This window comes from Capricornis sumatraensis, chromosome 4 (genome assembly GCF_032405125.1).
Source record: "Capricornis sumatraensis isolate serow.1 chromosome 4, serow.2, whole genome shotgun sequence".
NCBI classification, from domain to species: domain Eukaryota; kingdom Metazoa; phylum Chordata; class Mammalia; order Artiodactyla; family Bovidae; genus Capricornis; species Capricornis sumatraensis.
The window spans coordinates 158475446-158492083 of NC_091072.1; the positions used below are offsets into that span (position 1 = coordinate 158475446).

General features: G+C 47.2%; 1 protein-coding gene across 1 annotated transcript in view; it reads right to left on the reverse strand.

Moving 5' to 3' along the window:
• The window catches only part of EFCAB6 (EF-hand calcium binding domain 6), a 232641-nt gene that overhangs the window by 104645 nt on the left and 111358 nt on the right, over positions 1–16638 (reverse strand). Inside the window, exons 16-17 of the mRNA XM_068971554.1 lie at positions 13915–14088; positions 11645–11813 (exon numbers count right to left, since the gene is read on the reverse strand). Of these exons, the coding sequence (XP_068827655.1) occupies positions 11645–11813; positions 13915–14088 (343 nt within the window). The remainder of the gene's footprint in view (positions 1–11644; positions 11814–13914; positions 14089–16638) is intronic.

Below are 16638 nucleotides of genomic sequence, written 5' to 3' on the forward strand. Positions count from 1 at the left end.
TTTGACTCAAAGCTTTTCACTTTGAGACTTTGAGTGTGGCTCAGAATCGGCCTTTGAGATGAGATCGGGTGCATACAGGGGGTGGTATGGCTGTAGGCAGAGTTTTAAAACGCAATTCTCCAATGCTCCAAAACTGATTGGGTTCATTCCAAGAATACTGAGTACTTATGCCCTGTTTCAGATGCTTGGGACAGGGCAGAGAATAAAAAGGACACAGGTAACTGCTTCAGTAGCAGGTCCACCTCAGGGAGGAGGGCAGGGCTGCAAGGGGCTGGGGGAGAGAACCAGGCTGAAGCTGACGCAAACAAGAGTGTCAGGGAAGAGCTGTGGCGGCCGGAGGCTGGGGTGGGGCAGGGTATAGGCTGGGGTCAGATTAAGCAATCCTACCCCAGGGGAATCCATTCCATAGAGATGAAAGCATCAGTACATAGAGATACATAAAGAATGATTGTTTGAAGAGGGGAAAAAGAGAGAAAAAGAAATGAATGCCCATCAAAAAGGGGAGGGTTGGTGTGCAGCTTGCAGTTCTTTGCTTCCACTGAGAACAAACAGAAAGCCAGACAAAAGACAGCAAAACACCTGTCTGACATACAGATAGCTGCTGAAACAACAAGGGCTCAAAGGGACACAAGTCGGAGTGAAGGGGGAACTTCAGAACTTGGAAGAGAAGGAGGTCACAGACCCATTCTGGGAGCAGAGCCAGGGTTCAGGATCTGGGCTGAAGGCCCAGGCAGGCGGTCGCTACCAGCAGAGAGAGAAACAAGCAGAGCGTGGGACTGCAGAGACCAGAATCAGAGACTTCACTTTTCAGTTTCCTGGTGAGAAGGAAAACAGAAAACGGACCCTGATACTGTCAGTTTTCCCCTCGAGGTACTGGCTGAATTCAGAAGCCACGGGGTGGGAATTGACAGAAGGCTTAGAAATCAAAGCAGAAAACCTCAGAAAAGCTGAAGGTTTTTTGTGTGTGCGTGTGGGGGGGTGGTGCGGGTGGTTCACCTTTTTGAGTCCTGAGGAAACTAAGGTTAGACAGAATTCAGGACTTCTCAGGGATGAGGGCTCAAAGAATAGCCCATGCTCTGAGTTAGAAGAGCTTCCCCAGTGGCTCAGTAATAAAGAACCCACCTACTACACAGGAGAGGCAGGTTAAATCCCTGGGTCAGGAGGATCCCCTGGATAGGATACGGCAACCCGCTCCAGTATTCTTGCCCGGAGAATCCCACGGACAGAGGACCCTGGGGGGCTACAGTCCCCGGGGTCGCAAGGAGTCGGACATGACTGGAGTGACGGCACACAGGCATCAGTTCAGTTCCATTCGGTCACTCAGTCGGTCACTCAGTCACTCCCAGCAATCTTGATTCCAGCTTGTGCTTCATCCAGCCCAGCATTTTGCATAATGTACTCTGCACATAAGTTAAACAAGCAGGGTGACAATATACAAACCCCATGGACTGCAGCACGCCAGGCCTGCCTGTCCATCCCCAGCTCCAGGAGCTTGCTCAAATTCATGTCCATCGAGACAATGAAGTCATCCAACCATCTCATCCTCTGTCGTCCCCTTCTCCTTCTGCCTTTAATCTTTCCCAGCATCAGGGTCTTTTCCAAGTAGTCAGTTTTATGCATCAGGTGGTCAAAGTATTGGAGTGTCAGCATCAATCTTTCCAATGAATATTCAGGACTGATTTTCTTTAAGATGGACTGGTTAGATCTCCTTGCAGTCCAAGAGACTCTCAAGAGTCTTCTTGAGCACCAGTTTGAAGCCATAAATTCTTTGGCACTCAGGCTTTTTTATCGTCCAGCTCTCATATCCATACATGACTACTGGAAAAACCATAGCTTTGACTAGACGGACCTTTGTTGGCAAAGTAAAGATGTCTCTGCTTTTTACTATGCTGTCAAGGTTGGTCACAGCTTTTCTTCCAAGGAGCAAGTGTCTTTTCATTTCATGGCTACAGTCACCATCTGCAGTGATTTTGGAACCCCCCAAAATTAAGTCTGTCACTGTTTCTATTGTTTTCCCATCTATTTGCCATGAAGTGATGGGACCGGATGCCATGATCTTAGTTTTCTGAATATTGAGTTTTAAGCCAATTTTTTCACTCTCCTCTTTCACTTTCATCAAGAGGTTCTTTAGTTCTTCTTTACTTTCTGCCATAAGGGTGGTGTCATCTGCATATCTGAGGTTATTGATATTTCTCCCAGCAATCTTGATTCCAGCTTGTGCTTCATCCAGCCCAGCATTTTGCATAATGTACTTTGCAGATAAATTAAATAAGCAGGGTGACAATATACAGCCTTGACGTACTCCTTTCCCAATTTGGAACCAGTCTGTTTTTCCATGTCCAGTTCTAACTGTTGCTTCTTGACCTCCACACAGATTTCTCAGGAGGCAGGTCAGGCGGTCTGGTATTCCCATCTCTTTCAGAATTTTCCACAGTTTATTGTGATCCACACAGTCAAAGGCTTTGGCATAATCAATAAAGCAGAAGTAGGTGTTTTTCTGGAACTCTCTTGCTTTTTCCATGATCCAACTGATGTTGGCAATTTGATCTCTGGTTCCTCTGCCTTTTCTTAAAAAACTTTGAGGACTACACGCTAGAAGGGAGTTCCTTTGTTTGGGTGGTTGGTTTTGTTGTTGGAGTGTTCCACATGCAGCAGGGCAACTAAGCCTGTGTACCGCAACCGCTGAAGCCCGCGTGCCCTGGAGCCCATGCTCCACAGCGAGAGAAGCCACCACAATGAGAAGCCCAGGCACTGCACTGCAGCTAGAGAGGAGGCCCCGCTCACTGGAGCTAGGGAAAGCCCACGCGCAGCAGCAAAGAGCCATTCTAGCTAAAAATAATAGCGATAAATTAACGGAAAAAATTAGTCCAGCCGCAAGCATACAGAAACATAAGATGCAGAGAAATAGCAAGGGTAAGCATGCAGATACATATGCTATCTTATTTACCATAAAAATAGCATCCCATGGGATTCAGCACTGAAGGAAAATTTAAATGCATGACAATAGTAACATAAAAGATAGGAAGGGGTGAATGAAATTAGTTGTATATCTAGCATTGCTAGAGAAGTGGTAAAAATAACAACATATTTAAGTGCATACAATAAGCCAAGGATTCATATCAAATCTCTCGGGCAGCCTCTAAAGACTGACGGAAGAACATACACATCAGCAGGCTGAGGGCGGGGAAAGCGGAATGGTAGAAACAGTTACTCTAAAAGAAGGTAAGAAAGGAAAGAGAAGAGTACAGGCAACAGCTGGGTCAAATAGAAAGAAATAGTGAGATGATATTCGCAGATAGGAAATCAACTCTGCGTGCTTATGCGCTCAGTCACGTCCAGCTCTCTGTGACCCCATGGACTGTACCCACCAGGCTCCTCTGTCCATGGGATTTCCCAGGCAAGGATTCCGGAGCGGGCTGCTGGTTCCTTCTCCAGGAGAATCAACTCTATCAGTAACTAAATGTCAGATGAAGTGGCTACTGCCAGTGCAAGACTGAGGCTGTCATGGTCTGTTTTCTAAAATACCCGCTATATGCTGTCCACGTGAGGCAGTTTAAATATAAGCACCCAGGAAATGTGGAGTAAAAGGATAGGAAAAAATATGCTATGCTAACAGGAATCAAAAGAAAGCTGAAGTAACTATATTATTATCAGTCTAAAATAGACTTGAAGGCAGGCAGCATCACTCTGTATCAAGAGAGTCATGTCATAATGATAAAGAAGACAGCTCACAGGAAGCGTCAGCAATTCTGGGTCTATGTATACCCGAAAACTTAGCTTCAAAGTGAACAAGGCAACGAGCAACAGAACTAAAAAGGATCTCATAGACAAATCCACAATCAACTGGGAGACCTCAACACATTTCTCTCAACAGCTAATAGGATGAGCAGGCAAAAAATTGATCAGGAGACAAAAGGTCTGAAAAACACAATAAAATCAACTTAGTTGACCTACTTAGAAAACTAAAGGTCCGTGATGGACTACACATTGTTTTCAAGTGTTTCTGGGACATTTACCAAAATTGTCTCTATACTGGGTCATAATCCAAGCCTCAGCATATTTAGAAGGATCAGTTGAAGTGATTTAACTTTAAAATCACACCCTTTGATAGCCCAGCTGCTAGAGCAGAGGATGATAGGTTCGATGCATGTAGACTTCAAAATCTATTCTGTGATCACAATGGAATCAATTTTAAAATCAATAACAAGAGATAAACTAGAAAATATCAGCTGTGTGGAAATTAAACAGTAAACAATTGGAGAAAAGAAGAAATCACGATGGAAATTATAAAATATGTTGAAATGAATGACAGTGAAAACACAGTATACGGAAAACTGTACCATGCGGCTAAGGCTGCACCTAGAGGATGATGGGTAGCCGTCAGTTAACACACTAGAGAGACAACGGCTGGAAAGCGATGATCTAACATTCTACCTCAAGAAATCAGAAAAAGAAAAGCAAATTAAATCCCTAGCAGGTAGAAGGAAGAAAATAATGGAGGTAACATCAGAAATAACAAAATATAAAACAAATTATACAAGAGAAAAAAACCAAGTCAAATAAAGTTGTTACTTTGAAAAGGAAAATTGAGAGATCTCAACTTCTGCATTTGGGTAGGATGGAGCAATTCACAGCAAGCAAATATTCCATGAAAACAATTTTTAAAAATCAAGTAAAAACAACAAAAAGGCATCAGAAAGCTGCAAAAGCCATGAGGTTTCAAGGGACCAAAATCCCAAGGTGGACAGGACTCACCTTTCAGCGTCAAGGGCTTCCCTGATAGGTCAGCTGGTAAAGAATCAGCCTGCAATGTGGGAGACCTCAGTTCGATCTCTGAGTTGGGAAGATCCCCTGGAGAAGGGAAAGGCTACCCACTTCAGTATTCTTGGGCTTCCCTTGTGGCTCAGCTGGTAAAAAATCTGCCTGCAATGTGGGAGACTTGGGTTCGATCTCTGGGTTGGGAAGATCCCCTGGAGAAGGCAAAGTCTACCCACGCCAGTATTCAGAGCTGGACAGGGCTGAGCAACTTTCGCTTTCACGCTTTCAGTGTCAAACTGAGGGTAGGCGATTGCATTTCTCCTGGGAACAGCTGACACCTCTGGAGTGGACTTTGGACTGAGAAATAGGTTTGGGCCAGACGGAGAGCCACTCCAGCAGAGTGTTCACTAGTTACATGGTGCCGGAGTGGCGAAGTCAGAGGGGGCAGGCTCAGAGCATGTCTGGCTCCCCCTTCCAGACATGTGCTCATCTCTGGAACAGGCCGGGGCTGGAGTCTAAGGACCTGAACTGAAAACTTAAAAAAGGACAATGCAAGTCTCCACGCCTAGGAGACAAAGGCCCGACAGGGAGGAAGACCTTGAGAACACACAGGCAAAAACAAATCCCTAGAGGTGCGGTCCATTGACACTGAGGGTCTGCAGCTGCCCAGGCCTGGAGGAAATGGCCAATTTGGGCATGGCCAGATGCCGAGAGGCTCCAGGTTTGGCATCTGTCAAGAGAATTATTGCTGGAAGATAGAGAAGTAAATATAGACTTTTGATGGGTGTGTGGAGCTTGGAGCAACAAAACTGAAGATGTGAGGGACCTCGAACACACAACTGGTTCGCCTCCTTGAAACAAACGTGTAAGATTAGGAAGCGGTAAGGAACAGCCAAGAGATGCTCAAGGGTGTTTGTGGGGCTTGGTTTAATCAGGGTCCCTGTCCCCAGATGGAGAAGACTGTGTGGCAGATTGATGGCAGTGAGTGGGGTGGGCACCCGTTCCCCAGATATATGAGTGTGACCAGCACCCAAAGGGCTTCAGGTACTCTGCTGGGAGGAAGTGAGGAAGCTCACCTCCTGATAAGCAAGGTGAGATATCCTTGCCTTCAGGAAGGTGCAGAAGTAAGGGGCCAACGCTGCTAAGAATCTGGGACACTGGGCTGGGCTGTTACAGACTCTGGCTTCCCTAATCCACGTCTTGGGGGCTCTGTGTGTGTTGGCTGATGAGCTCTGCAGCCTGTGTCTGTCACCGGGGCCTCTGCTGGGACTCCAGAAATGGGACTAAGAATAACAGCGAGCTGAACAATGTTCAGTGTATTTACTGAGGATGAAGAATAACAATTTCCCATTAGGAACAGCCAATTACAGGGAACCAGAATTGTAAAGCTGCCCTCAAATTCCTGATGGATGGAATAGCTCAATTAGTCTAATTACTCTATTAGACTAATCTTGACTTATGTGTCCTTGGGTGTTTAGTCATTTTATGTTCCCCATGGGTGACTAGTCCCAAGCAATGAAACTTCTGCTTTATCCATGTTCCCCATGTGGCTTAGTCCTATTCCAAGTGTGGAACAGGCACTCTCACAATGTTTACCGAGAGAAAGGATGGCAGAGACTGTTGTATTTGCCTGCCTAATGTGTATTCTCTCCTTCTCCCATAGGAGCAGGACCTTGCTTTTTCTGGAGGTAGTAATGTGCCCAGCCAAAAAGTGTGTATGTAAGTGGAAGCTTATGATACATTACAACAAAATGTTAAGTTTGAGGAGCTTCCAAAAAAGCCCTTTAAAAAAGAAAGCCTTCTCTGGCTCAAGCCTTTGCCCTTCCCTTTTTCCTTTCTTTATGCCTGAAGCATGTGTGTGATAGCTGGTATTCCAGCAGCTATCTTGTATACATGAGGATAAGACTGAAAGAGTAAGAAGCTAGAAGCAACCTGGGAAGACAAGCACAATCTGAAGACAATGTAGAGCTGCTGCACTGCCCCTACAGCAACAACCTCAGACGCCTCTCTTACAGGAGAAAAATAGCCACTTTAAACATTTAAGCTACTGTTTTGGGGGTTTGCTGCTAATTCAGCAGATGAAGGATAGGGAAAGGGGGGAAATGTATCTGAAGAAGGAATATAAAGATTCTAGATCATCCTAAAATTCAAAAATGGTTTTCGGCAACATTACAAGTTCTTGACTCGTTATTTAAATAAATTGGGACATTTTAAAACACACAGAAGTCACAGGATTTGTGGTGCAGAGGCCCGAGCAATGAAGCAGAAGAGTGGGATTTCCTGAGAGAAAGAATATGTGTTACACGGTTGTTGTGAACAATGATTTAATGGATGATGCAAAATACGCAGACCAGAGCTAGTACAATTCCAGAAAGAACAGTCCTTTCCCTCCCATAGTGGAAACTGCATACTTGACCATGAGTTCATGAAAACCCCAGCAGCTCTGCCTCTCTCAGGGTTCTCAACTCAGTGTGGGGTCCCTGGTTATCTTACACCAACCAGAAACTCTGGTATCTCCTACAATCAAGAGAGAAAAGGGGGAAAGTCCATTACCAGTTAACAAATAAGAGCCTGCATGACAGACAAAAGCTGCCTGACCCGGCAGGTGAAAACAGCAACAGAGTCAAGTGATGACCATGCAGGGACACAGGGGCCTGTCAGCTTCCGCCTGGCTCTGGGTTCTATTCTCATGGGTCTCTCCTAAGAGGACCTGTGTAGCCCATCACCTCCTGCCTCCACCACAGGGAAGGTGATGGCCGCTAAGAATAAACAGCACTTCTAATTTAGAGTGCAAGGTATTCAGTTCAGTTCAGTCACTCGGTTGTGTCCGACTCTGTGTGACCCCATGGACTGTAGCACACCAGGCCTCCCTGTCCATCACCAACACCCGGAGGTTGCTCAGACTCATATCCATTGTGTTGGTGATGCCATCCAACCATCTCATTCTCTGTTGTCCCCTTCTCCTGCCTTCAATCTTTCCCAGCATCAGGGTCTTTTCCAATGAGTCAGTTCTTTGCATCAGGTGGCCAAAGTATTGGAGTTTCAGCTTCAGCGTCAGTCCTTCCAATGAATATTCAGGACTGATTTCCTTTAGGGTGGAGGACTGGTTGGATCTCATTGCTGTCCAGGGGACTCTCAAGAGTCTTCTCCGATACCACAGTTCAAAAGCATCAATTCTTTGGCATTCAGCTTTCTTTATGTTCTAACTCTCACATCCGTACATGACTACTGGAAAAACCATACCTTTGACTAGATGGAACCTTTGTCGGCAAAGTAATGTCTCTGCTTGTGAATATGCTGTCTAGGTTGGTCACAGCTTTTCTTCCAAGAAGCGTCTTTTAATTTCAAGGTTGTAGTCACTATCTGTAGTGATTTTTACAAATGATGGTTTGCAAGGTATTCAAGCCAATGGCGAAGCACTGCCTGTGTTCAAAGGATGAACAAGTACATGGACACAGAACCGGGCAAGTGAGTGTATAGGACTTAGAGCTTCACTCCCAATGCCCTGGGCTTGAAACTCTGCAGCCACTGCACTCCTAACTGGCAAGACTCGGGGAAGAGAGGGGAAGAACACTGCCTCCCCACAATCAAACTGGTAGGAAGCAGTGAAGGGGCATTCTTACTAAAGTAATGTCCTTTCCACAAAACTCTGAGGCCAGATGCAAGCTCAAAGCTGCCATCGGTTGTACCCAGCTAGCCTGTACAGGCTTCCCTGGTGGCTCAGAAGGTGAAGAATCTGTCTGCAATGTGGGAAACCCAGGTTCAATCCTGAGTCAAGAAGATCCCCTGGAGAAGGGAATAGCTACCCACTCCTGTATTCTTGCCTGGAAAATCCCATGGAAAGAGGAGGAGCCTGGAGGGCCCCAGCCCATGGGGCTGCAAAGAGTCGGACATGACGGAGTGACTAAGCACACACACACACACACACACACACACACGGCCTGTATGACACCCACCAAGCCAGTATCACTCCCAGCAAGGGTCTGAGGTTGATACAAACTGGCATGGATTCAAATTAGAGTGTCTGAATGGCTTACCAGCTGAACCACGCTGAGCCATGATCTTAAGTCCTAAGCTTTGGTCTCCTCATCTGCGAAGTGGGTATAATGTGATCTATGTCTCATGGGGCTCCTGTGACAATTACAAGTAACGCTTGTAAAGCAACACCTCCAGCGCCTGCACACTGGCAGAGTCAGTAAGTCTTCAGTCAGTGTAGCGATACCATCACTAGTCTAGCAACAGTTAGCATTATCATCAAGGTTATTATCATTGCTATTATTCCCATTATAGAATTAGTCATCGTTAACACTTAAAGCTCTCTGCAGAGTTGGTTTCAAAGGTTTCCTTGCCACTGAAGTTGGGTATTCGCAAACCTTTAACATCTGGATGCCTTGCATTATGTCCAATCTAAATTCTGGTTTCTTTCTATAGTATAAGCCCATGATTTTCCCAGCTCTGACTTCACCAGTGGTAGAATCGCTCTCATTGGTAAATAATTTAACAATGAAAACTTACATTTACATAATGCTTTGAGGTTACCAGCCTATCAAGTTGAAATCTGGGTCCCCAGCGGATGGTTGAAAGTCACCCCATGATTATTGATCTTCAAGTTAAACAGCTGGTCACGACAGGAGGTTTTCAAATGTTAAACCCAACAAGTCACCAAGAGGGAAGCCAGTGGAATACTCCCCTAACTGTGTTCGCCGTGAACTGGTTGTCAGGTCTCCTGAAACAACAGACTCCTCTCCCTGCATCTCCATCCTCTAGTATTTTCTGTTTCCTTCCGCACCCCCTGCCACCCACTGGCATGTCTCCAGGAAGCCAGCAACCAGGGAGGGGAGAAGCATGCCGGTGCCACCGGGAAGCAAGAGCAGAGCTGCAGCTGCCCCTCCACTTGGCCGGGATGTAGGGACGGGCAGGGGGCAGAGAACGGGGCCAGGGTGGGTGCTCCAGGTGGAGAGGGGAACCAGCCTCATGTTTAGGAACCCCAACTGGCTTCTGAAGCGGCTGCTTGCCTCACTCCGCAGGTGGTGGCCCTTCAGGCTCCCCTGGGGATTCTAGTTAACTCTTCAGGTTCACCTGTTCATCCAGCAAATGTCCTCTGGGCCCTACTGCATGCCAAGTACTGGGATACATCTCTGTCCAAAAGAGATAAAAATGTCTACCTTTGGAGCATATGTTTTTACTGGAGGAAGATAAACAGGCAGAATAAAGAAATGAACCAGGGACTTTCCTGCACGCCTGGTGGTTGAGAACCCACCTGCCAGTGTAGGGGACCTAGGTTGGATCCCTGTCTAGGAAGATCCTACACGCCATGGCCACGCGGCAGCTAAGCCTGAGCGCCACAACAAGTGATCCTGAGCTCGGGAGCCTGCGAGCTGCAACTGCTGGAGTCCACGCAGCCTAGAGCCTGAGCTCCACAGCAAGAGAAGCCACCTCAATGTGAAGCCCCGCAACAGAGAGCAGCTACTTGCCGCAACTAGAGAAAAGCCCGTGCAGCAGCGAAGACCCAGCAGAACAAAAATAAAGAAGCTTTAATTAAAAAAAAAAAAAAGAATCAGAGTCAAACACAAAGAGGCCCCATTTGCCAGGTGATTCGGGGTGGAACCTGGGACCAGGCCCTGGGAGGGTTCCATGACTCCTGCCCATTTACCCACCGAAGCTGCTCTTGCCAGTCGGCAACGGCTGGCTCCCAGTTCCTGGTTCCCCCCCTCACTGCAGCCAGAACTTGTGGAACCATCCTTGACTCTGTCCTCTCACTCACCTGTTACCCCCATGTCTCCTTGCTGGGCCCCTTAGGCTCACAAACCTAGATCCTCCACTTCCGCGTCTCTTGCTTGGGGAAGGGGAGGTCTGGACTGTTTCCACAGCCATCTAATCCCTTCCCCCCTCCCCCCACCAGCCGGCTCCCTCCTCCACCCACCCTCCACACTGCTGCCGATGAGAGGCTTGGAAATGAGATTCGGACAGAGCCCATTTCGGCACCTGGCATGGGGGCAGGCACGAGATAAACTGCAGCTGCTAATTTGATTACTTCTCTTCTTGGAAATATATTACACTGCCTTCTTCTGAAGGTGTCCACACGGACACTACTACATATTAGCGGCAAGGTTTACCTTTAAAATAGCTGCAGATGATGAACCAGGGGGATCATAATAGGAATTTTAAGCAATCGTGCAAATTCATTCCTGAGAAGTCTGTGCAGAACCCTTCAAAGTGAGTTCTTTCTGGCATGAACCTCACCAGTTCCCATAAGCACATGCAAATCAGCACTCTGAGCTTCCCATTTTCACTGCCAGTTTCTTTTTTCCCCACTTTTTTTGCGGCACAAATCGCAGCTCTGTTATCACAGCATCCCGGGAACCCCTCGCGGGCAGGGCTGGGGGCGCCCTGAGCAGCCTCGCCCCGCCCCCCGCCACTGCCCCACCTGGCACACGGAGCCGGGTCCTCAGTGGATGGCCAAGGAAAGCACCAATGAACCCTTTGTTTTGAAAGGTTAACTATCAAAAACCAGCCGCATTCACATCAGAAGCATAGTCTGAAGAAAGTTGCCAAGGATATTTTTGGCCAGAAGAATCCTTTTACATTGTCGGAAGATGCCTAGAAATGAATCCGTTTTGCCCTGGAATAAACCCTGACTGAATAAAAACTTAATGCTTGTGCCTTCAGAGCCTGGTAGCACAGTAAGAGAAGGAAACGGCAACCCACTCCAGTGTTCTTGCCTGGAGAATCCCAGGGACGGCGGAGCCTGGTGGGCTGCTGTCTATGGGGTCGCACAGAGTCGGACACGACTGAAGCGACTCAGCAGCAGCGGCACAGTAAGACAACTGAACTTCCTTTCGGAAAGGAGGAAACGCAGAAACGCAGAGAAACCTTACTCTCCTACCTTCTTGAAGTCATGCGTGTTAATTTTGCCATCAGGCTCCTTGGTGAAGTCGAGAAACCGCTTTCTGAGTGCTGGGTCCTGCTGCCGTATGCAGCTTTTGAGCTTTTCAATGACTTCCTCCTTCGTCATGTTCCTGGCCATGGCACCCTGGCTCTCAGCAGGCTTGGCTCTAAAATCACAAGCAGGCACACAGCTGCAGCAGCACGCTTTCTAAAAGCCAGCAGCCCCCAACCTTTCTGGGCACTGCAGACCAGTTTTGTGGAAGACAGTTTTTCCATGGAACGGGGGAGGGATGCTCTGGGGGTGATTCAAGCTCACTGCATTTATTGTGCACTTCACTTCTATTGTTATTACATCAGCTCCACCTCTGATCACCAGGCATGAGGTCCCGGAGGTTGGGGACCCCTGCTACAGAACTCACCCGCTTATGGTTCAACCCAGGACAACACAGGGGCTTTCCATCCCCTTTTCACAAATGAGCAGACAGACGCTGAGGTCAAGGGAGGGACTCGGGGACTTCTTACACGCCCATGGCTCGTAGCTTCAGAGCCAGGCCAGCAGCTCTGTGTCACTGTGTCAGGAAAGCTCCCCTCCCCGGCCGAGGTCCCAGCACAAGGCAGCAGGCCAGGGTGGGGAGCTTTGGGGCAGGGGCTGGTGTCAGCCCTGAGGTTTTCAGCTGTGCTTTGAGCTGGCTGAATCTGGCGTGTGAGTGGGAAGACACGGCTGAGAAAGGATACTTTAGTGAACTGGGAAAATGCAAAGTCAGAGCCTGCTACGCAGCCTTAAGTTACACAGGCTGTTTCGTGGCCACCAGATCAAAGAGCATCAGACAGCCAGGGGAAGGAAGGGATGTCCGCAATTAATCCAAGTTGACTTGTGAAAGCGATTTAATCTATATAATACAGATCTTATGCGGTGAGCTCTGTGTCTGAGTGTGAGAATCTGTGTGTCTTTGAAGGCTAATTATTCTCCAGCCCTCCTGCAGTCTCCTAGACCTCGTTTCGATAGCCATGAGATGGTCCGGAGAATGGACTTCGACTCCTCACCTGCTGCTTGCCAGCCCTAAGAGCGCTCCAGGAATGCCCACGTTTGATGAAATGCTAAACTGCTAGTACTTCTTTCACTGCTTTTTTGGGAGGCAGACGTAGCACTTTATAGAATCTTTTACCTTTCTCTTAAAATACCATCTTTCAACTCATCTATAAAGCAGCTACTATTAAAGTGCCCAGATATTCAAATTTCATCACCTTAGCATTAAAATATTCCCATTGCTCTACACTTGAGAATTTTTTAAAGGGGATATGACAAAGTGAAGTCGGCCAATTAGTCCTACATTTTATCTTTCCTTATGGATTTATTATAAGCTATAGAACAAGCAAGTTAAAATAATATCTTTTCATTAGGCTAAACCTATATTTTTCAAAATGAAGGGCTAGAATATTCATCAGTCTGACTTTTAATGGATTTACTAAGTACGTTTTACTGTTACGATTCAATTTGGCAGTCATTTAAGTAATTCTATCATTCATGTTAGAAAATGTTAACCAGTGTTATGAGTATATTTTGCAATAAATATTATACAGCAGTAAGGAAGCTACAACTCTGGCAAAAAGTGTGACTGCAAGGAGGCAATAGTTGAGTTCTTTGGGAGCTGAAAGTCCTGGGTCCTTCCCCCAGGGTGTCCACTCAGTCTGTGAATAACCTGAGCATGCAAAGTGGCTTTCATTTGTGTCCAGCTCTTTGCGACCCTATGGACTGTAGCCTGCCAGCTCCTCTGAGCATGGGATTCCATTGGAGTGGGTTGCCATTTTCTTCTCCAGGGTATCTTCCTGACCCAGGGATGGAACCCATGTCTCTTACATCTCCTGCACTGGCAGGGGGGTTCTTTACCACTAGCACCACCTGGGAAGCCCAAATAATGTGAGGCCAGTCCCCAGACCTCCTCTCAGGTCTCAGTGCTTTCAATCCTAGAATTAATAAGTCAGTGTAGCGTAGTCCTAAGATCTCTGCTTGCTCTAAAACGCCCTGACTCTCATCACTGCATTCATCATTTGCCATCTTTCTTATTTAAATCCCCAAATATTTAAATACTCATTTTTGTCAGCAAATATTTACTGTCTACCTTGCAGTAGAATTCCACGGACAGAAGAGACTGGCGTGCTCCAGTGGGCTACTGTCCACAGGGTTGCAAAGAGTCGGACACGACTGAGCAACTAACATATCCTGCGGTAGGCACCGTGGTTTTAATACGTGCTTTTGTTTTGTTTTACCTCTCAGAAAGGTCTGGCAGCGGCTGCTCCTCTTTTTGAAGTTGTTCGTTTAACAGTTGACTCTTTGGCATGGAAACTGGAGAGACAGTGGGCGGTCGATTAATTCCTAGGCATGCCAAAAGTTTCTTGTAAAGGATTCTTCCTGAAGCAATATCCTGAAACTTACTGCAGAGTCTGAATTTTAAAAATAATTAGAACACGCCCATTAGAACAGCTGAAATAAGAAGGAGCCTACCAAGTGTCGGCAAGGAGGTGAGTGGCTACAGGTCTCCTCCACGGCTGGTGGAGTGAGAGATGGCGCTCCCACTTTGAAGACAGTGGGGCAACCGAAGGTATACTCATCAGAGGATCCAGCTATCCTACCCATAGGCACTTGGCTGGAAGAAATAAAAACGTATGTCTGCACAAAGACTGGTATAATACCTGTAGCTTTCATTGTAAGAGAAAAATTAGCAATAAACCAAATGCCCATCCATAGATGAGTGGATCCACAAGGCTGGGGAAGGCCATAAAAGAGAAGTCTACTCTGCAGTGAACAAGAACCAACTGTGGATACACAGAACAGCGTGAGTGAGCCGCACAGACATTATGCTTGGTGAATAAAACCTGGCATCTTGTACGCTTGCATTTACAGAGAATCCTAGAAAATGCCAAGTCATCTGCAGTGACATGGTGCCAGGTGGGTGGAAGAGAGGGTTTGCAAAGGGCACAAGGAAGTTTTAAGGATGATGAAAAAGTTTAGAATCTGGGTTGACAGCTTGTGATGGGTTCACAGAGATATACACACTTGATGGATTTCTTCCAATTGTATTATTTAAGTATGGGTTAGTTTGAGACGCCTCTGGTGGCCCAGTGGTTATGACTTCCATGCTCCCAACGCACAGCAAGCCCACCTCACGGAGCTGCAAGAGGCTGGGGAAGGCTCGTTCTGAAAGGAGGGAACAGATCATCTGAAAACCCGGACACAACAGAGAGCTCAGCATCAGCCTCGCTGAGCTGGGACCTGCGGGAATGGCCGCAGCAAATGAGAGCTCCATGTGCGCTTGACCCTGGGTGGCAGGCTTTGTGTCTACCACCTCGTTTGATCCTCACCACAGCTCTTATACTCAGCACTTGCCCAAGTTCACAGCTTGTTCAGGGCTGAGCTGGGATTTGAACCCAGGCCTTCTGGCTACAGAGCGCAAGTTCCAGAGGGGCTTGAGGATCCTGAGGGGTTGGGAAGCCACATTCTGTTAAAGCAGCTGGTGTTTTCCTAATGGCAAGAGAACACCCAAGTGCTTCAAGCAGGGTTTTAATGTGATCATCTCTGTAGGGTTTCCTTGGTAGCTCAGATAGTAAAGCATCTGCCCCTGCAATGCAGGAGACCCGGGTTCGGTCCCTGGGTGGGAAGATCCCCTGCAGAAGGAAATGGAAACCCACTCCAGTACTTTTGCCTGGAAAATGCCATGGACAGAGGAACCTCGCAGGCTATAGTCCATGGAGTTGCAAAGAGTCGGACACGATTGAGCAAATTCACTTTGTAGCTTAGACAAAGACTGGTTACATAATGGAGAAGAGATAGAAAGGCTTGCATCTCAAAAATCCAGGTGCTTGCATGATCAACCCACTAAAGTTCATTCATTCATTCATTCATTTCCTCGCTTGACATTTAAGATGCCCTGTCCACGAGCCAGGCACTCTTCCACTCCTAGGTACTGGAGCTTCAGCCTGAAGAGACAAATCTCCACATTTTACATCCTTGGTGGGTGGCATAGGAAATAAACATAAGCAAATGACAGGAGCCAGGAAAAGTGGAGCCGGGCGACAGGTGGGGAGCACCTGGGAGGTGGGGTCGGGGAAGGTGGAGGAGGAGGCGAATGGGGTGACCTGCCACTCTGGGTGGTGAGATGTCCACCAATCTCCTTTCCAAGTTAACCTGTCTAAAATGAAACTTCTGATTTCTACTCCCGGAAACTGTCCCCCTCAGCCTCCCCCAGCTCAGATGACAACCCTGAGTCCCCAGGTGCTTCAGCCAGAAGCTTGGGTTCATCCTCATTTCCTGCCCACCCGACCCCAATCCAACACCCCTGGCAGTTCAGCCAGTGGTATTCCAAACACACCCTGAACCTCCACATGTATTCATGGTACGTATTCCTAGAAGAACCACAGGGACAAAGTGGGCAGGGGATGGTCCTTATCATACCAAAGTGAAAAAAGTGAAAGTGTTAGTCACTCAGTCATGTCTAACTTTTTGCAACCCCATAGACTGGGGCCTGCCAGGCTCCTCTGTCCATGGGATTCTCCAAGTAAGAATTCTGCAATGGGCAGCCATTCCCTTCTCCAGGGATCTTTCCCACCCAGGGATCCAACCCAGGTCTCCCATATTGCAGACAGATTCTTCACCATCTGGGCCACTAGGGAAGCCCCTTGTTACACCAAACTGCTTTCCAGAGAGGCTTTGTCATTTACACACCCACCGGCACACATGCGCGAACCACCTTCTCCTTCCTGCTCTGTCTTTCCACTTGTTTGCAAATTTCCATTTCTTTTACTTTAAGTGGTATCGAACATAACTCATATTTTTTTCTATTTATTAACCTACATTTTAACAAAGCAATAGCAAGCCTTCTGCTCAGAGCCTTTGGCAGATAGAGACATCTCATTAGGATTTAATCTTACTGTTTTCATGAAAGGCAGACTTAGTGTAATCTCTTTACAGCGAGTGATGATGTTTTTACATGTAAG